The following is a 20667-nucleotide window of genomic DNA, read 5'->3' on the forward strand; positions in this document are numbered from 1 at the left end:
CGTGAATCCCATATTGGTTTTTCATAGGAACTTTTTATGAACAAAAATAAGAATAATTTAAGAATGAGGCCCTCTGAATATATGCGTCAGTTCTGACATACAGTGTAGTCAGTAAGTATTTGGACAGCGAGACAATTTTTGTTGTTTTGGCTCTGTACTACAACTCATTGTATTTAAAATGAAGCAATGAGTATGAGGCTAAAGTGCAGACTGAAGGCATCTATATCCATATGGGGTGAACAGTGTAGGAATTACAGCCTTTTTAAAATACATAGTCCCCCATTTTAGGGGACCAAAAGTAACTGGACAATTGGCTACTCAGGTACATTTTGACTAGTAAGACTGAAGTAATGTTTGCCATTGAGTTGTATGGAATCTCCAAATAAAGATACTTTTAACTCGGTTTGGACTATATAAAACGTGAATTCTAGATATCTCCATGTATAATGATATCAAATTCGAGATATCTCCACATTACTAGTCACAATTTAAATGAAAGATATCTTTAATTCTTTGTGGTGGACTCGAAACATAAACAAAGTAACATCACAACTTTCATTGTGAGCAAAATAATTTCTTCCACCGCCTTTTGTGAATGTGAAATCCCGCTACAAGGCAGATCCTGGTTATGGTGACTGACGTTTTATTGGTTCGATTTGTTTGAATCCGATATGCCCAGTTTGGTTGCTCAGTGCTGCTGAACTGGACCACACCACGCTGACTAGCTGTATCGCCCCACTCTAATCAGCTGGATCTGTCACTGCTTTCCAGTTGGGTTGCTCAGAATATTAACTGGACAGTGTATCGCGATGCGATTGGACTGCGCTGACAATTGGGACATAGTCGGGCCAGCCAGCTGGTTCTTGTAAATTTGTTCAGCTTTTGAATGAAAAGGTTCCCCTATAAAAAGGCTCGTCATACAAATCTATGTTTAACAGGTGACAGATCTTCATCTACCAGCCAGAGCTGGCAGCACTGTTTACTGCTTCCACCATTTCCTACGCGGAACTGTAATGTCTCCTCTCTTAATATACGTCGACATTGTTTTCATGAAACACTCTGTGAATGAAGTTCCATGCGAATGGAGGGTGATTTTAAGAACAGTTCTCAATGATTAATTACATTTTATAATTTATTTATAGCTCCAAGCCGTCAACATCTCGAAGCCTCAAAATGTGCTTCTTAAACATTGGTTCGTTGGGCATCCAATCATACTCGGCCAAATCGAAAGTTGACCCCCTCTCCTTCTTCCTTTCTTGTGAAACAGGGATGTAGGCTAATAATTGGCGCAAGTTAGTGATTTGGTAGTCATTGCATACTGTGTATGTTATTACCGAGATAATATGATTCCAAAATATGACTGTCCAAGCATATTTAAAACAATAAGGGGTTTACCTAGTATTTGCATCGTTCTATTTTTACTTTGGTGCGCAAAATCTGCTTTTTGCGAGTCGTACGAACTTAGCCCACAGAAATGTGTTGTATGGGGCCCGGGACTCGACCCCAATGTTGTATTGCCCGTTCGATACTTTTACATTCAGGCAGTGAACTCCGCGGGAATAAACTTCACGAAGTCTCCAGGTAAACGCCGTTGCAGTCATTTTTGCATATCGACTTTCCCCCAGGGAATACTAAATGTAGTGTTGAGTGGGTAGGTAGCTACAACCATGCAAACAAATGAAACTCGTGCTAAAAGCTACAAATGAATGCTTGCGTGTTGGAACACGGTACGATTATATTATCTATTTATGCAAAATTAGATAATGTTGAAACGCAAGGGAAAACATAGGTTTAATATTTCGTAACTAGGCCCCTGTGGGCAGCCCACGTATTGTGTAGTAAAGGCACAAAAGGACAAAACTACATGTATTTCTTACGCATTGTATTTTAAGTTATTTTCTATGTTATTATAATTCTCAGGTAATACTCTGAGAGATGTACCATAGATACACAATGGAAGAAGCTAGGAGAAGAAAACCATGTTTGTGGAGTTCTCAAGCTCTGCTGCTAATCAAAATATATTTTTAAAACGACTATGCTTTTGAGCGTTGTTTTCCAAAAATTGCAAGTAATAAAAAGCTGCATTTCCTTTGTTTTAAATATAAAGTTAGCCGTAGCCTTTTGATTGCTGTACTCTCAAGTACTTTCATTGCTAGTGAAGGCAAGGATCACTGTTTGACGAAAGCTGTTTTGTTCTTGAGGGATTTGGATATGTGTATAGTTTTGAAAAGGATTACTTAGCTACACAAATAAAAATGGCATTTAAGAATGCAAGATCCACTTTCACAGTTAAAATAATTTTTCTGCCAAAATTTGTAATGCATATTTTTATTTCAAAAGTGATGACCATTCTAGGTTTGCTGCCATCTCTCAGGTCTGCTTCTTCTTGGATAGAGATTTTGAGGTGGGAGGTTATGTTGCAGCTACCAGTTGTCCCCAGTTTGTGGTTCATGCACACTTTTCCCATTTATGGTTGTGATCCAGGCAAAGGCTCATTTCGAGTGCAGATTTCCTCGCTGACTCCTGGTGAGCACATCCGCATCCATGTCCCACAGCCCCTTGACCGTGCCGATGGCTCCTTTCTCATGAGATACCGGCTGTATGGCAGTGCCTCCAAGGGACTGAAGGTGGAAGTGTTTTATAAGGATCAGCCTGTTGGCCAGTCTCCCTATGTCCTACAAGGTAACACCGCTGCAGCCAATACACACTGGCATTACATGTTGCAATAGACCTGTCTAGTCAGGATCTAGTAAGAACACCTTGCAGAAACTCAACCGGCTTGTTCATCCCCTGCACTTTTGTCATTTGGCCAAAAGGAAAGGCTCCTACATGTGATCTGAAATGTACGAGGCATCAAAAGTTCCACAAAATGGTATTCAGTTTCTTGTGCACTGAAGTTATCTTGAATGCACAAGATCTGTATTAAAGTTATGGAAGTCACTTTCACTTTAATAAAATCAATAAATCTGCTATCATTTATATGACTCCCCCTTTTCGATTTTTCCCAAACATAGTATTGAATATATTCAGATATCATTTGAATGAGGAAATAAAGTTATAAACACTTGTTAAATGGCCATGAATGGTCAAATTAGAGGTCTTCACGCACTTTTAAATTTAAGCCCGAACCCAGCCTGTACCCAAGATCTTGAGACCCGACCAGACCAAGCCCGACTGATACTGACAAATTTGAAAACTCCTTAGAGGCAGGGGTCACTGCAAATCAATACAAAGGGCTCACCTTTATCTTATGATAAAACATTTATATCCTTATGGGAGTGGTCTCTTCCAGGATGACAATGTCCCCATCCACAGGGCACGAGGGTTCACTGAATGTAAATGAATATGAAAATGATGTGAATCATATGCTTTGCTCTTCGCAGTCACCAGATCTCAACCCAGTTGAACACCTATGGGAGATTTTTGACTGACATGTTAGGCAGCGCTCTCCACCACCATCATCAAACCACCAAATGTTTTTTGTAAGAATGGTGTTCCATCCCTCCAGTAGCATTCCAGAAACTTGTAGAATAGAGCAGTGAGTGAACAAATTTACTGTTCCTGGTTATTTAAGGTAATGGAATCTTGGTGGTTCTAGTGTTAATGTGCACAAGATACAAAAGCACAATTTTTTGGAACGCTGGGTGCTCTCTGGAAATGTGCGTGAAGGTGGTAACATGCTCTTTGTTAGCAACATTTTCACAAAAGATTTTTTCTTAAAGGGACCTTCTCACAATTGAGGGATAACTGTGTGCATTTTCTTTAATAGGCCAATGAAGAGAGTTGCACATGGCAGCAGAACAATGATTAAACAAGAAAATACAATGAAGTAGATTCAAGTACTATTACTTTGATATTTACTGATCATTAATCTATTCTAAAAGTGTGTGATTTACATGAATGCTGTTTCTCTGGTTGAAGTTGGCCGTGTTTGCATGTGGTACTATGTCTACAACTATTTTTGATGCCTGCATGGGTCATTGTGGCTTCCTACCTCTCCTTTCTGTCGTGATACCTGTGATACATATCATTGCAATCTGCTGTAGTGCTATCTATGGCATAGATCCATTTAATCTCTTCCTCCTCTATAGGTCCAGTGTATCACGAGTACTGTGATTGCCCAGAGGCCAACCCTCCTACCTGGCTGGGCAACATGGCCTGCCCCACCGAAGAGCCTCAGATCCTGAAGGACTTCAGTAACTTTCCCTCCATAGACTTACAGCGCCTTCTAAAAGAGGTTCCTCGGCGCTTTGCCCAGAGGGGAGGCCTCATCCACTACACTGTCTTAAACAACCAAGTCTACCGCCGGGCTCTGGGTAAATACACAGACTTCAAGATGTTCTCGGATGAGATGCTGCTCTCCCTAGCCAGGAAGGTGAGTGTAAGGCATGTTTAGGGGTAGTGGACAGTGCTGACAGCACATACACGTTGATTTCTCTCAGAAAATAAACTTTTTTCACGTTTAATGCATACTGACATCACTTACAACCACTGTTCTCTCCTTTGTTAGTTCTTGAAGGTCAGTCTTTGGCAAGCTAATCCTCATGGTGTGTTATGTGCTAAACATTGTGATGTGAGCATGTCAGGGTTCTTTAGGTTTGGCCATCTTTCTGTAGTGTTGGCAAATCAGGTCTCAATTTCTTAACCCCCATCCTACCCACAAGGTGCGCCTGCCTGACGTGGAGTTTTACATCAATGTGGGAGACTGGCCAATGGAGACACGGAAGGTCAATGATACCCCTGGGCCTCTGCCAATCATCTCTTGGTGTGGCTCTGCAGACACACGTGACATCATCCTGCCAACCTATGACATCACCCACTCCACGCTGGAAACCATGAGGGGTGTGTCCAATGACCTGCTTTCTGTCCAGGGGAACACGGGTGAGAGATGCAAAGATGCAGAGAGCGCTAGCCAAGTGTTTTCTGTTCTTTTTTTTTTGTGATATTGCAGGCTATCATTTGCTGGTCCTCTGTGTTTCCCAGGCCCCCTTTGGGTTAACAAGACGGAGCAGGCTTTTTTCCGTGGAAGGGATAGTCGCGAGGAGCGCCTTCGCCTGGTCACTCTGTCCAGGGAGAACCCGGACCTGCTAGATGCTGGAATCACTGGTTACTTCTTCTTTCGGGAGAAGGAAAAGGAGCTGGGCAAAGCACCTCTCACAGGCTTCTTCAACTTCTTCAAGGTGAAAAAAGCCCAACCCTAGGGTTTGATCATTAACTCTGAACTCTAGCAGCCTAGGGTAGAATGCTGTACAGAAGACTACATTAAACAGAGATCACATTATTTAACCTGAGGTCACATGAAACTTGGAAACATGGAAATTTCACACTTGCCACTCTTTTCTTTCTCTCTCTCTAGTACAAGTACCAGGTGAATGTGGATGGCACTGTGGCAGCATACAGGTTTCCCTACCTGATGCTGGGAGACAGCCTGGTTCTCAAACAGGCCTCTCCTTATTATGAGCACTTCTACATACATTTGCAGCCAGGTAAACATTATGTACCTGTGCAGAGGAGTTTGGTTGACCTCATCGACAAGATCAAGTGGGCCAAGGTGAGAGAGACTGCACAAATTGTCTCAGTAGTCTAGAATGATCTCAGTGCTGGTCTGTTGTTTGTCAGTGTATTAACCTGTGTGAAATTGTATATTTGTCTGCTGCTTTGCTGTTCACAGAAAAATGATGCAGAGGCGCAGGCAATAGCCAGAGAGGGGCAGATACTGGCTAGACAGCTACTGCAGCCCAGCAGGCTGTACTGTTACTACTACACTGTGCTGCAGGTACTGTACTGTACTCACAACCTATAACCACATTTTACTGCAACTGTCAGTAAGAATTAAAGGTAGGATGTGATAAAAGGTTATGAGAAGTATGGAATAGAAATGATGACCTTCAACATTAAATCAGCCTCTTTCCTGCTGCAGATGTACGCGGGGCGCCAAACCAGCCAACCCACAGTGCACCAGGGGATGGATCTAGTTCCCCAGCCATCAGACAACACTGCCCACTGCAAGTGTGAGCGAGAAACACAAGGAGATGGGCCTGCGTCAGGGAAGGATGAGCTCTGACACAAACGTAGAGGATGGGGTGGGCAAACAACTTTGTTACTGAAGATCCACATTGTTACTTTGGTGCCAGTTATGCTGAGTGTTGATCTGTGGTCAGTTTATATCTGGAGTATAACTTGTATATTGGTCTTTGTCAAAAGGCCAGAGAGTGCAAGTCCAGCTTAATGTGGCCTTTGTGTCTGAAGGTAGTTATTACAAAGGTGTACTTGAGCCACTTCTTCAGACATATTTCCTGTGTGATCATTTCCTTGAATGAATTAAACTCTCAATGGTGCCATATAGGTAAGCCTTTTTTTCATAGACCATGCCTTTATGCAGATGAAATGCTCAGATTTCCAATGCACAATCACACCCTTCCCCCAAAATAACTTCATCCTATTTCCCTTCAAAGGAAGGTGGGAATGTGATGGATAAAGATTGGCAGCCATAGGAAAAGTATGTGCCTTTATTACAGAGCTTAGCCTGCACCTTTATTATTACATACTGTATAGCTTTCCCATCAAAACCCAAAACCTGCAACATAAGTGGTCATGATTGACAAAGATAGCACGTGTGAGTTCAAGTTGGCTTATATTGTCATGTGACTTAATTCTCAAGGCTTTTCTGACTCACCATTTCTTCCCTTCCATTATGCCACATGCTCCCCTTATGTAAATTATTGTGATTTATGTAAATGTAATTCAAAAGGTATGGTCACATGCAGTTGCTTTTATAAAATTTTCATGCTGTAAATGTTTACAAGACACCTGGATGTTTCACTTGTATTTGGTACAATATCTAAATGTTTTAGACACAGCACATGTATTTTACTTTAGGATTGTGATGTTTCTCATTACCTGAACTTTGTGTCATTTAAATATTTATTTTACAAAAATATGCTTAATAAAGTCTTTTCTTGTTTTTTTAAAACATATTTCGTGATAAATCCATCTTAGTTTAGTTCTGCCTATGCTCATTAAAATGAAGGTTCTACAATATCTAGCAGAAAATGGGGAATGTGACAGTGAATGGGGGATTGGACATAGATATGAAGGACACTACAAACCCTTTTAATGGGCCCGAGATGACCTCACTACTGGGGCACACTACAGACGAGTCGCGATCAGTTGAGACTAGTTGAGTTAAGTACCAGTATGGCTAAAGCTGTTTCCCGGTGTTGCGCTCAGGCAAACGGCCTGATTTACGCACTGCCCTGTGAAGACCTTCTGTTACACTCTGCCCTGTGAAGATCTGTGTTACGCTCTGCCCTGTGAAGATCTTCTGTGTAACGCTCTGCCCTGTGAAGATCTTCTGTGTTACACTCTGCCCTGTGAAGATCTTCTGTGTAACGCTCTGCCCTGTGAAGAACTGTGTTACACTCTGCCCTGTGAAGATCTTCTGTGTAATGCTCTGCCCTGTGAAGATCTGTGTTACACACTGCCCTGTGAAGATCTTCTGTTACGCTTTGCCCTTTGAAAATTTTCTGTGTTACACTCTGCCCTGTGTAAATCTTTTGTTATGCTCTGCCCTGTGAAGATCTTCTGTTACACTCTGCCCTGTGAAGATCTTCTGTGTAACGCTCTGCCCTGTGAAGAACTGTGTTACACTCTGCCCTGTGAAGATCTTCTGTGTAACGCTCTGCCCTGTGAAGATCTGTGTTACACACTGCCCTGTGAAGATCTTCTGTTACGCTTTGCCCTTTGAAAATTTTCTGTGTTACACTCTGCCCTGTGTAAATCTTTTGTTATGCTCTGCCCTGTGAAGATCTTCTGTTACGCTCTGCCCTCTGCAGAAAAAATCCCCACGCAGCATGATGTCACTAATACAGCAGCCTCAATAAAGCACTCATCATAGTCATGTTCCACTCATCTGATGCAGGGATCTCAAACTTTGTTCCTGTAATAAGTGCTTCATGTATTAAAAAGAATACATGTTTGCTTCAGCTCACGTAGATGACATTCTTAAGAATTTTCTGGTTCCTTAAATAATGGCAAGTCGCCAGGTCCAGCGGCAGCAGTCTTATCTGTTCAATGGCTCCCTCTTTTGGCACCATGTAATATGACAGCACATGGGAAGTGACACGCGCTGTCGAATATCACATTTATATACCTTTCCCATTATAAACACACTTTGTAACCATTTTCCGACCTTTTATGTTTATATGCGTATTCAAAAAAAACAACGTTGGTTCTTCGTTGCAATAGAGGGGGCACCCGGATTTGAACCGGGGACCTCTTGATCTGCAGTCAAATGCTCTACCACTGAGCTATACCCCCTGTCTCTCACTACCTCCTCAATGTGCTACATACCACTAACGCAAGTACACTGCGGTAACAAATATGACTAAACCATTAGTTCATGTCTACAAACATAGGCCTATCAGTTATTATATGATACGCAACAACTATCTGAATAGATACCGCTGTGGAAGAGATATTATTAAAAAAATATATTTGCTATTGATTTCTGTTGTTTTGGATTTGTCCTACGTGCAAGTTCGATAGTGGACAAATTCCGAAAGATTATCAAGCTATTTGAATTGCAATTTGGCTGTAATGGGGCTGAATCCAAGAAACATATTTAACATTCAATGTGAAATACGATATAGTTATCTAGAGAGCTTTACAGCTATATATAACGTTGATAATTATAGAGATAAGGTTTAACTCCTATTGTATGCTTCTCTCATTTGAAATGCCCAATTGTGTAAACAATAAATCCATAGATCTATCCCGCCTTGCGTCACCGAAACAGGCTGGTGGTGGCGTAATACGAATATGAATGTACGAAAATTCATTGGAAATTTGTCTTTGGCTTCACAATAGACATAAAAGAAACGTATTAAAGTGCAAAATACAGTTAACATTTTAAAAGACAATCCAAAAATACAGTAGTTACTTGTACACTGACCTAAAAACTGCAGCAAACGAGCTGAAGCAAAAACAGAGGTACCACTACTGGTCCCATTTTGGTCTCTAATAGCATTTTGGACAAAAGGCATCTTATAAATATTCTAATTTGCCCTTAGAGCCTACCATGACTTCCTGGTGGAAAAGGGTACAAATCATTAATAATTTTATTACCTGTTCTCCTCGACAGTTATTCATGCACGCTACTGCTGTAGCTTCCACATTATTTTGTAAGCTATATTAACGATTCTCTGCAGTTTATTCCTCCACTCAATGTATCAAATTTCCAAACCACATGATCATGTTAAAAGAATTGCCACACATTAGGCCCCTTAACACTAGCTGAGTATCATTTGAATTCCAGAATGGAACTTAGCATAGTAGCAGACTATGTGCATCCCTTAATGGCCCTTTTTCTAATGGATACTTCCATCAGGATAACGTGCTGTGTCATAAAGCACACATCATCTCAAGCTGGGATTTGATCCCGGGCGTCTCACTTTTCCATTTGTTTCTTAGGAAACCACGAACTCCAAAGGCAATCAAAAGCCTAGAATCAAGACAAGATACTGGTCTCTTAAATGTGCACTAAGGAAGCAACTGAACACCCGACTTATCAGAAACAGCTGTGAAGACCTTTGTCCCAAACATTATGGTACCCTGAAATGGGGACTATGTATGAAGAGTGTTGTAATTTCAACATGGTGAAAGCAAAATAAAAAAAATTAAAAAACCTTTAATAAAAGCGGAGAAGCTGCACTTTAACCACCTGCGCATTGTTTGATTACTAATGTAAAATTATGGAGTACAGACATTTCCAAAACATTATATATCTGTATGCAAAGACACATATACACACACAAAGTAGAACTTTAAAACTTAATTTTGCTTTTAAGGTGGTGAAATTGTGTAGGGTGCAGGAAATGTTTTATAAATCATATAACGAGTCAGTTTTCTTTCTCTATGATTTGCTGGGTTTACAATCTTATAGCATCAGGAGCAGGAATGCATTACAGGGCATTGTCAGCCAGTATGGGAAAACAATTGTTGTCAGACAGAGGAGTTCGTCTGACCTGTGTGAAGGAGAGTCCTGCAGAATGTTCAGGTCATCCTCTCAGACTATAGTCATTTGTTGTATACAGAATTCTCTGTTCTTCCTTCTGGATTACATCATCGGCTGCCTTCAAGTGTAATCAATACACTCATTTATTCCAACTGTGATCAAATTAATTAACAGAAATCATTGAGACCTTTGGAAACACTTTTTATAGCTCTGCAGAGATGTTTTTTGTATGACTTTCTCTTCGTGTTGCCTGTATGTTCTGTCACAGTTTTATGCTGCAAACAAATTGCCTCATGAGGATCATAATACTGAACTGACTTTGCTGTGCAAAGTTTGGTTAATTTTGGCATTTGCAGAACTTGCCAAACTGCGTGGGGAGGGGGAAGGGTGAAAACTTGAATTTAATCATGAGTCAAGTTGAAAACTAATGGTGACTGAATCAGTTCCAAAAATGCCCCCATAAACTACATCAAGCTAAAGACATGATACCCCATAAAAACACTCTTTGGAACAGTAGAGATAAAGTAAAATGAATTTTAATCAAGAAAAGATGAATAAAATAAAATAAAAAATACAGCTGGAAACAAATCTTTGTACAAAACAGAAATATTGTACATGTAAAAATGTATTTTTACATTCCACAAAACAGGGAACAAGAAATAACCTTAAAATGTTAATATAAACATTCAATAAATGAGCAAATATATGTGCTGCATGCACTGCACACCTGTCCAGGAAGGAATAGGAACATCAGGAAGGAATAGGAACATTCTCAGCAGATCAAAAACCCAAAGCGCCCCCCCGAAGAGGAGCGGTTTCATTCACAAATCTACTTTTAAACTAGTGTGATCTAATTACTCTTCATTATGATAAGATTTTCACAAGCGCAAGGAATTTTGGCTAGGAAAGAAACCGAACTTGGATTAGGTCTTGGGTTAACTTGGGTCTTCAGTCAAGCTTTTCCTCCTGAAAGTAATCGGCGTCATTCAGGTAGTCCTGCAACTTCTCATATTGCTGTTGGACAAAAGAATAACGATAATTTGTCTTAGCCAGACTGCAAAAATTAAATTATATATGTTGTAGATATATTGTATATGTCACATAACTCTCAAATCAATTATTTTGGTGTTAGTACAACCACCGGAGGGTACCACATCAAGGATGACGTTATCTTACATGCTATCTGAAAGAAAGCTTTAAAAATAATACTGCATTCAGAATTTTTTTTCTGTGCCAAACTTTATACCCTGGGCAATAATGAAGCATAATCATTAAACATCTGGACTTGCAATTCTGAGGTTGTATGTTTGATTCTCAGGTAGGGCAAGTTAGTTAACATGAAATACTTCAGAAAACTATCCAGTTGCATAAATGCACTGCAATGTGAAATAAAGGAAGCTGTATAAGTCACTCTGGGAAAGTGCATCTGCTAGACGTCTAAAGCAATGTACCACCACAACTCTTGCACGTAGCCAGATAGAGCACTGAGCGCAGGCCACAAAATAGTTCAAATATAATTAAATACTTTGTTTTAGCTTTCCAGCTTTCTGGTTGCTTGAAGGTTCAGGATAGAGATGGAGGTAAAATGTATACATCTTTTAAAACAACGTTAAAATCAGCAGAAGACTGAACACGGGGAAGAAGTGAAATGCAGGACGAAAAGTAAGGGACATACCTCAGTGATCCAGCCAGACGTTTGCAGCTTGGTTAACACCCTGACGACAGTGTCCTTCACCGGCTCCTCCTCATCCTCTTCCCCCCCACGCTCTTCCTCTTTCAGCACCGCCTGGCAGCGGCAGAACAGGTGGTACTTGAAATGCTTGAGCTGGTGGTACACCTCAGTGCGGCGGGCACAGACATTGCCCACCTGAAAGGCCTGCAGTGCCAGAGCATGACAATCAGTACCTTTAGAGACCAAGGGAACAATGGACGAGTCATATATATACACATATGTAGAACACAAAATTTCACAGGTCCCTCTTTTGCACCTGTGTGTCATCAGGCATGAACTCGTCCTGTTTCAGGGTCCTGTTGTCATAGAGCTGTCCGGAGAGTTGCACTGTGAAACGGCAGTTCCTGTGAAGCTCGCAGGCCTGACAGGATCGCTCCCGCACCCCTGTCATCATGACCCGCGCTTTTGGGTAACACTCCACACGCTCCTGTAAGTGACATATACATGAACTGATCAGGACCGTATCACAACCAGTTTTCTGTTCTGCTTCTCATCGCAGCTAACAGTTTGCATTCAAAAGCCAATTATGGCAGTTACATGTGGTGTCCTCTAGGGTTAAGTAGTGAAGAATAGGTCCAGCCGGGAGGATGACTTATGGGAAGAAGCGAATCTGAGTTTAGCCAAGCAGAGCTTTAGTTGACGAATGAACATCCAATTTGACATGTCCTAACGGCAAGCTGAGATGTGTGCCAAAGCCAATGCACTGGATGGAGTGAAGGAAAGAAAGAGTTGTGTGTCATTAGCATATGAATGATCAGACAAGCTATGGGAGGAGATGACAGAGCCAAGGGAATAGGTATAGAGATAAAAGAGGAGTTCCTGTTAGAGGAGTTCCTGAGGTCTCGAAACTGCAAACCTGGAAGGAGTGACATTCCAGGGTTTTTCCTGCATTGAAATGTCATAGGTGGGCTGCCTAAGTGTTGTTTAAAGCCCCCTAAGCCGCCTGTAGGATAAATCAGGCACTTAAAAGACATAACCTTCAATATATATAAAAAATCATTCCAATTAAAATCTTTTGCCACGTTTCATTTTCTTATAGCCTACATCTCAATAAATTTTGGCGGTCTCTTGAAGACAGAACTTATTCTAAATGTAGCTAAAAATATGGAGACAAAGCATCATGCTGACAGTGGCAACAAAGCCGGACTGACCGCAGTTGCTTTCATGCGGTCACCACCTAAGACCTATTTTGAACCAGAAAAAAACCCTGCAGTCCAGGTAACAAGCAAACCAGTTGAGAGCTGTGCAAAGACAGAAAGCAAAGACAGCAAGAGTTGGTGGTCAAAAGTGTAAAATGCTACAGAGGTCGAGGAGGATAAGAACAGAGGAGAGAGAAGCTGCCTTTGCAGGGTGGAGCTCCTCAATGACTACAAGGGCAGTTGAAAGTTAAATGGTCAGGTCTGAAGCTAGACTTGTTCTGTGATAGAAAAGGAGAGAGTTTTTGAAAACAGTATGTTCAAACATTTTGGAGAGAAAGTAAAGAAGAGAGGCACAATGGTAGTTCTGGATGACGGGGGTAAAGGGAGGGTTTCTGGAGCAGGGGGGTAAATACGAGCCTGTCTGAAGATACCAGTGAAAGATCCAGTGGACAAGAAGTTCACTAGAGAAGATGTATGAGAGGTTGTGAGGAGAGACTGACTGGAGGAGGGGTGTAGGGATGGGATCCAGGGAGCAGGTAGTAGGACAATGGGATATTAGGAGCTGAGAAGTCATCTGTAAGAAGGGAGAAGGCAGAGAGAGAGGGTAGGTGTATTGAGCAGGGAGAGAGGGAGGGTTGTCTGGAAAAGGATTGGCCTTCATGTTGGACTACATCTTGAAAGAACTGCAAATGCCAGCAAATTTCCCGTCAAAGAAGGTTGGCAAAATTTTCTGCAGTGAGGGGTGAAGAGGATGCTTCTGCTTTTGAGCTAAACAGTGGAATGGAGTGAACTATACGTGGCTTTCTGAAATGGAGGCAACTCACCTTGTACCTGTCGCTCCAACGGCTCCTCTGTTTTAGGTTCTCCAGTCGCGGAAGAATACAGCGCTGTTCCAGGTGGTAAAGGGAGTTTTTCATCTCCAGGGCATACTTCTTTGTCCTCTCGCCATCTGGTGATGAAAGTATGTGTTTAACAAAAGAAGAACGACAGTCACTGACAAGTGCACACTTATTTTTTTAACCCATTGCTGGAACACACAACATGGACAACAAATTACAGATGCGGGCTGCTTTGCCAAAGGAAGAAACTGTCTTCAGAGATGATGCCATTTATTAAATTATTGCTATTAGTACAGACATTTAATGGCAATAAAATGGCAATCGCCTTAGGAAGTGGACAGCTGATTCAATAATTAGAATTATTTTATAAGTTGTTACATTGGCTTATGACATTTTTTTATACCAAATTAAAATGAATACATCTATATATGTCCCACTTGCCTTAATTATATGTGTTCTATTTCACCGAAAGCTCTTAATTCATTTGAATTGAACAAAACTAGCATAAACAAGTAGCCTAAATTGTCCTTCTCTGAGGACAACTATCACTGGTCTGAGACCTCTCTATACGCCAACTGTACAAACAGTACATTGGTCTCACCATACAAAGACTTGAGAAATGACTCATCCAGAGCATTGATCAAAAAGGCTTTTACCACCACCTGGAAATGTGTGAGCATGGATCCAGGGACAACTGTAGAGAGAAACACAAATAAATGTATACAACAAATAAATTCCAGTTAATAGCCTTTCACATATGCATAAACACATACAATGAACTCCATAATGTTTGGGACAAAGGCATATTTATTCTTGATTTGGCTCTGTACTCGACCTTTATTGTTTTAGACCTGTAATCAAATGTGATTAAAGTACACATTCTCAGCTTGGTTTATCAGGCTCTTTGTGATTTCTGACCTGACTGGTGCTTATTTCTCAGCCTCATAATAGCTTCCTCGACTTTCACTGGCACAACTCTGGCCCTCATGTTGACACATGCCAAAAACAGACATCAAAGGAAATCAAAAGACCACATACTGAAAGCTCTCTGATACCTGCACCGAGGAAGCAATTGAACACACCAGATTAATCAGAAACACCTGTGATACCCTATGTACCAAACGTTATGATGCCCTGAAATGGGGGCACTATTTATAAAAAGTGCTGTATTTCTGCATGGTGAAGCCAAAATGTATCAAAATACCCTTAAATAAAACCTGAGAACAAGCACAAACTCCCATCATCTGGACACATATTACCATGACATATTCGAACCTTATTTTCACATAAACATACAAACAAGATAGTTAGTTCTGATGAAATTGGGGGGGGGGGGGGTAGTTTGTAGGAATAAGCCATCTTTCATTCCATTTGAGAATGTAAGAAATTAGATTTAGTTTAATGCGGCAGATTTGGTGGATTGTGTGTGAAAGGAATGTTTTTTGCCTGGGTTTTGCATTTTCTGGATAATGCATTTTTTTCTGTAGGGTCTGTATTGCTGTAACATGTAGGTATTCAGGTTTCATGTACATTCCATAACTTACACTGAGGAAGATGATGAGAGAGCAATGATCCTTCTGCCCCCTGCACTGAAGAACCTTCCCCACCTTTCTGATCATCACTCTCCACAATAAAGTCTTTGAGACTGTCCTTATCTCCCTCTTCCTCTTCACTGCTGTGTACCTCTTGATATGAGGTACACTCTTCTTTCTCATCATCATTCCCATCATTGCTGTGGCATTCTGCCTCACTTGAACCCTAGGAATAACAATCCACAAATATCACAAGGTCAATAATTCCAGAGCATTTTTGTGCGACGTGTAATGCACACTCACACTGAGAATAGAGTTTTGCACAAACCGGATAATCTGTAAATGTGGGTAAGTTTTCAAAATAAAAACTTAGACCTCAATCGAATATTATATATATATATATATATATATATTATATTATATATATATAATATATATATATATATATATATATATTGTTTTGTTTACAAATAAGTCCTAATTAGCCACGAATACAATACAATGTCGTCAAAACAGAAATAGCTCATTGATAAAATATATTATGTACCTCTAATTTTCTGCGTCTGGACCTTGATGTACGGGACCGCCTCTTCTTTGACAGTTCCAATAGCTTGTTCCGTCTATCTCTCCTCTTTGCAGCTGTCTCTTTCACCTCGGCAGCCTTCTTTTCCGCATCCTGTTTTGCAGCAGCCTCTGCCTCCGAGTCGGAAAGTTGGACGTTTTGGCGTTTTTTAGGCAAAAGTTTTCTGACTGGTCGTCCCCCCACGTCGCTGTCAGAGTCGCTGGAACTTTCAGTAAGAATGGTAGTAGAAAACCTCTTTCGTCGAGATTGTGGCACCGCACATACCTCTTCGGCATCGCTACCTTCTCTGTTGGGTTTGTGGTCCACTGCAACTTCTGGAGGAGATTCTTCCTCACTTTGATCATCCTCAAATTCACTTTCTGAGCTAGTGCTGGGAGTGCTCGTTCCGGATTCGCTGTCGTCCAGGCAGGATGTAAGGGAGACGCGAGTCTTCCTCCAGTTGACACGGGATGCATCGGGTTTTGAACGTCGCCGTGTCTGGTATAATCTATTCATGTCTGAACTTGAAATCGCAGCACGTAAATACACACCTCGTAAAATAGCTTGCTACTGTAGCTAACACGCATACACACGCTTGTTAACAATCTAAACCTTTATGAAAAGAAAAAACACATGTGCTAGATTTGACGCTTGTAGTTCGATTAATATGAAAAACACATTAGGCCTCCCGTGCAAAAACAAGTCAGGCATTTTTACTTCGTACACAATGTCACAATTTCGCGCTCGTTCCGTTTTCCACTGCTTTTCCGGATTCCTTTCACAAAACCACGTGAGATTAAAAACATACGGACACCCAGAAGGCCAACCGCGCATCAAAAGCGAAAGCAGAAACATTAAGCGAAACGAGCTCCAAAATCATTAACGACGCAAATTTCCAAACACATAGAAAAAGCTAAAGCAAACTTAACAACGGAAACGTTCTGCTAGAGATGAAACACACTGCACAATGTACTGCACAAAGAAAATGCCATGGGAAATGGGAAAACACATACAAACCAGTTGATATAACAGAAGTGTTCCACGCCACTAGAGGGAGTTCTTTTTCATCTTGTACGCGCCGATTCTAAACAGTAATAAAAACAAAGAAGACGAAGAAGAAAAGGGCATTTTCCCAGTATGGCGGACTATAAGGAGGCGCCCTTGGCTTCTCGGCCAAAAACATTGGACCCAGCGCAATATTTCAATCTCTCACAGGCTCAGAGACGATCCGAGGAGGAGCGGGCGGCACTGAAAGCCCAACTCAAGAGACAGTACCAGCTGCAGCTGAACAATCCTCTCCGAAAAGAATTAATCGTAAGCGAATAGAAGGGAAGGGAGCTAACGTTAACTTGCATCATTAGCAACCTGCCTCAGACGTGTCTGTCGGTAACGCTAGATTTTGCTGACACTACCGTTGTATTAACTGTAGAAAATGTCATTTAGTGGTTTAGAGGTTTCATAATGTAGTATACGATATAAGTGTATAAGGAATTAATTAGCTATTTATGACATGACCTTGAAACGTTTTGCTGACACCATTTGGCTAGCTAATATCAACTAGTTAGCTAAGTGGGGTACGTATTGTCTGTCCTGCTGCTAAGTTACTTGTTTGAGTAGCTAGTTAGCTATGGAGTTTGCCTTTCGTCGATACAGTCCCATTAGTATATTTTTGTACTATTATTATTCGTAAGTGTTAGAGTATAATATTACAGGTTGACATCCCCATAAGCCTTCCTTTCAACATACGTAAACTGATGCATAACATTAGTTAGCTACTTGGATGCGAATGGAAACTACATATGTGGCACCAGACAAAAGTATAATACAGTTAATAGTGGAAACGTTCATTCTTGTATCTTTTAGGGTTTTGGAAATAAGTGGATTTTCAGCATTATGCACTAAAATACATTATGCAGGTTAACTCTCAAGTCTCTTCTGTTGGTTTGCTTTCAGGACGACCCAGCTCTAACACGCTGGACGTATGCACGCACCAATGTCTACCCTCACTTCCGGCCGACAGCGAAGACTTCATTAGTGGGAGCATTGTTTGGGGTTGTGCCCTTGTTCTTCTGGTACTTCGTTTTCAAGACAGACAGAGTGAGTTTTATACCATTCATATTTCACTATCTTTTATTATTATGTAAACTAGTCATCTTAAATGGACTTATTGAAATGCACAAATATCATAGAATTTTTGAATGTGTGAGCTTCAAATGTTTAAATACAGTTCTACCCGCTAATAAAAACCTGCTGGCTGACTTTATTCATACAAGCAATTTTATTTCCAACTGAGTGCATTCAAATGAATGGACAAAGCAAATTTGTGTAAAGAAGATGGATTCATAAATTGCAGACATGTTTTATTTATGTAATTGGTGCATTGTTGCACTCTGCTCTGTTACGTGAGCTATAGGACAGCTGAATTTCCCTCGGGATTAAAAAAGTACCTATCTATCTATCTATCTAATGTCAGTGTGCAAAGTTGTCCTTGTTCTTAACACAGCTGTTAACAAAAGACAGGAGTTGGTAGTACCATATGGAGATATAGTCTTTCATCAGTTTCGTAGGAATGAGAATTCATATCTCACAAACCACATTACAGTCTAAATGTACTGGCTCACATGGTGGCACAGTACAACTGAAATTAAAACAACATACTTTAACCTTATTTTTAAGAATCAAAATTATGTTGCTTTATTGCCATCTTATTCTAAACATATGGCCAAAATTTTCTGGTGCCATCTGAACTTTTGAAACCTAAATGAACAGTTTCAATCATATCACTTTGTGAGTTGGCACCATTACTGTTGCAAACCTGGGTTGAGTATATTTGAGCCACACTCAAGGAAACCTCTTTTTTGCATGCTATTGAAAAAGGTATGCCTTGGTCACTGCCTATATGAACACGTGCTTTTAGATGCATGCAAGTGGTAGTGTTTAAAGGAGCATTTCACCCAGAAATGAAATTAAGGTATGTTTCCACTTACCCAGAGTACCTGTCATTCTTCGTACAAAAGTAGTTTTTGATGAAACTGCACAAATTAAGCCTGTGCATGCTCATGAGTAACATTATGTTTGGAAAGAAACATTGTTTTTGAGTTAAAACAAAAAAAGTATTTACATTTTGGTGCACTGCGACCATGAAAGCATGGGACCCGTTGAGGATTGTTGTATCACTGAGCTGCTATGGATATCTAGAAACCTTGTCAAATCTCAGCAAAACTGTTTGGGTGGATAGATGGTACTCTGGGTATGTGGAAACATACCTTAATTTAATTTCTGGGTGAACTACCCCTTCAATGTAGGAACATGGCAAAGAAAACTGCGTAGATCAGGCTGAATTCTGGTAATTCAAAGTAGCATTGTTTTACACTTTCTGGTAAAAAGTTTAATGCTATAACAAGAAGTTATACCAACCTTTCATTTTTACCTCCAGGACAAGAAAGAAGAGTTGATTAAAGCAGGGAAATATGATCGCCGATTCCAGCTCTCCTATTGATGACATACCATAGACTTTTAAAACAACTCGTCAATGCTTATAACTGAATGGAAAAAAACTATATAAATAAATGTAATTATTGCCCAAAACCTTGTGTGCTGTCATGAAAGTTGTGAAGTTTAAGGTCAAAACAGTTTTATTTGTACATATTTAGAAGCATGGTTAATATTCCACCAGGTTTTAGCCCTTCTGTTTGATTTTAATGATGAAAGATGAGTGTCTATCATCTAGCTTCCACAGTTTTAAAAAATAATTTTGACCTAAGAATTTATGTTTTACCCTGAATGAAAATGCAGTGCAGTGAAAAAGTATTTGCCCTCTTCCTGATGTCCTCTATTTGTGCATTTGTCACACCGAATGGTTTCAGATCTTTAAAGAAAATTAATATTGGACAAAGGGAACCTAAGTAAGCATCAAACACATTTTTAATATTATTATTTCATTTATTTAACGAAAAAATTATTGCCTCCTTAGTTGCTTAATCAACCAATTAACCTAATTTAATTGATAATTAGATTCAAATGATTGAACACAGCCAGGCTTGATTGTGGCCAATTCTGTTGAATATAAACCTGACTTATATTGAACTTTAGCCTCAGAGTAAAGTAGACACCACAAAGTTTCTACAAGCACGCTGCCATGATCAAAGGAAATTCCACAAAAGATACAAAAAAAGTTGGTATAATAAATTAGTCTGGAAAGGGTTACAAAGCCATTTCTAAGGCTCTGTGACTCCACCAGACCACAGTGAGAGCCATGATCTTCAAATGGAAAACACTTGGAACCCTGGTAAATCTTCCCGGGACTGGCTGGCCTGGGTGCAACAACAACTCATCCAGGAAGTCTCAAAAGATCCCAGAAGAACATCCGAAGAACTGAAGGCCTCTCTGGCCTCAGCTAAGGTCAGTGTTCACGACTCCACAATAAGAAAGAGACTGGGCAGAAATGCAAGAGGGAGAGCAGAAAGGTGGAAACTACTACTAACCAAAAGAAACATTTTAGGCGACAGCTCAGGAGGTAAGACCGATTGTCTGGCAGTCGGAGGGTTGCCGGTTCAAACTCCGCCCTGGGCATGTCGAAGTGTCCTTGAGCAAGACACCTAACCCCTAACTGCTGTGGCGAATGAGAGGCATCAATTGTAAAGTGCTTTGGATAAAAGCGCTATATAAATGCAGTCCATTTACCATTTACATTAATCCAAAAAAAGCACCTGGATGATCCCCAAGTATTTGGGATAATGTTCTATGGACTGAGGAGTCAAAAGTGGAACTTTTTGGATGACAGATTACGTTGTCTGGCGTAATGCAAATACAGCACTGCTCCGTACCAGATAATTCTTAAGGAGAATG

At 40.5% G+C, this 20667-nt stretch overlaps 3 protein-coding genes and 1 non-coding gene across 5 annotated transcripts; 2 read left to right on the plus strand and 2 right to left on the minus strand.

The window, feature by feature from the left end:
- The first annotated feature begins 1172 nt into the window (after window positions 1–1172).
- On the plus strand, window positions 1173–6973 carry poglut3 (protein O-glucosyltransferase 3). Its single transcript, XM_064350765.1, has 8 exons — window positions 1173–1581; window positions 2485–2682; window positions 4092–4375; window positions 4665–4881; window positions 4984–5180; window positions 5357–5551; window positions 5672–5776; window positions 5921–6973. The coding sequence occupies exons 1-8, from the start codon at window positions 1344–1346 to the stop codon at window positions 6062–6064; spliced, it is 1578 nt and encodes a 525-aa protein (XP_064206835.1). The 5' UTR covers window positions 1173–1343; the 3' UTR covers window positions 6065–6973.
- Window positions 6974–8247: 1274 nt separating this feature from the next.
- trnac-gca (transfer RNA cysteine (anticodon GCA)) lies at window positions 8248–8319 on the minus strand. The gene has a single exon. It is a non-coding gene; the product is annotated as a tRNA-Cys (tRNA).
- Window positions 8320–10535: 2216 nt separating this feature from the next.
- On the minus strand, window positions 10536–16798 carry ccdc82 (coiled-coil domain containing 82). Of its 2 annotated transcripts, XM_064350766.1 has the most exons (7): window positions 15805–16798; window positions 15270–15483; window positions 14327–14419; window positions 13711–13835; window positions 12004–12174; window positions 11691–11891; window positions 10536–11029 (listed from the first exon to the last, which is right to left on the minus strand). In XM_064350766.1, exons 1-7 carry the CDS (start codon window positions 16333–16335, stop codon window positions 10964–10966), a joined length of 1401 nt encoding a protein of 466 aa, XP_064206836.1. In that variant the 5' UTR covers window positions 16336–16798; the 3' UTR covers window positions 10536–10963. The 2 variants fall into 2 exon arrangements, with proteins under 2 accessions (XP_064206836.1, XP_064206838.1); XM_064350768.1 differs by lacking the exons at window positions 10536–11029; window positions 11691–11891; window positions 12004–12174 and adding an exon at window positions 12187–13460.
- Window positions 16799–16925: 127 nt separating this feature from the next.
- ndufb4 (NADH:ubiquinone oxidoreductase subunit B4) lies at window positions 16926–19407 on the plus strand. The gene is made up of 3 exons (XM_064350769.1): window positions 16926–17133; window positions 17773–17916; window positions 19256–19407. Exons 1-3 carry the CDS (start codon window positions 16957–16959, stop codon window positions 19316–19318), a joined length of 384 nt encoding a protein of 127 aa, XP_064206839.1. The 5' UTR covers window positions 16926–16956; the 3' UTR covers window positions 19319–19407.
- The last annotated feature ends 1260 nt before the right edge of the window (window positions 19408–20667 follow it).

This window comes from Anguilla rostrata, chromosome 9 (genome assembly GCF_018555375.3).
Source record: "Anguilla rostrata isolate EN2019 chromosome 9, ASM1855537v3, whole genome shotgun sequence".
NCBI classification, from domain to species: Eukaryota; Metazoa; Chordata; class Actinopteri; order Anguilliformes; family Anguillidae; genus Anguilla; species Anguilla rostrata.

Coding starts and splice junctions, on each gene's coding strand:
- ccdc82 (XM_064350766.1), bottom strand. CDS start 16,335: ATGAATAGATTATACCAGACACGGCGACGTTCAAAACCCGATGCATCC. Junction 15,484..15,804: donor CCAGACGCAGAAAATTAGAG/GTACATAATATA, acceptor TGTTATTCCTAG/GGTTCAAGTGAGGCAGAATG. Junction 12,175..13,710: donor GTTGGAGCGACAGGTACAAG/GTGAGTTGCCTC, acceptor TGTCACTTACAG/GAGCGTGTGGAGTGTTACCC.
- poglut3 (XM_064350765.1), top strand. CDS start 1,344: ATGATTCCAAAATATGACTGTCCAAGCATATTTAAAACAATAAGGGGT. Junction 4,376..4,664: donor TGCTCTCCCTAGCCAGGAAG/GTGAGTGTAAGG, acceptor CCTACCCACAAG/GTGCGCCTGCCTGACGTGGA. Junction 5,552..5,671: donor ACAAGATCAAGTGGGCCAAG/GTGAGAGAGACT, acceptor TGCTGTTCACAG/AAAAATGATGCAGAGGCGCA.
- ndufb4 (XM_064350769.1), top strand. CDS start 16,957: ATGGCGGACTATAAGGAGGCGCCCTTGGCTTCTCGGCCAAAAACATTG. Junction 17,134..17,772: donor CTCTCCGAAAAGAATTAATC/GTAAGCGAATAG, acceptor GTTTGCTTTCAG/GACGACCCAGCTCTAACACG. Junction 17,917..19,255: donor TCGTTTTCAAGACAGACAGA/GTGAGTTTTATA, acceptor TTTTACCTCCAG/GACAAGAAAGAAGAGTTGAT.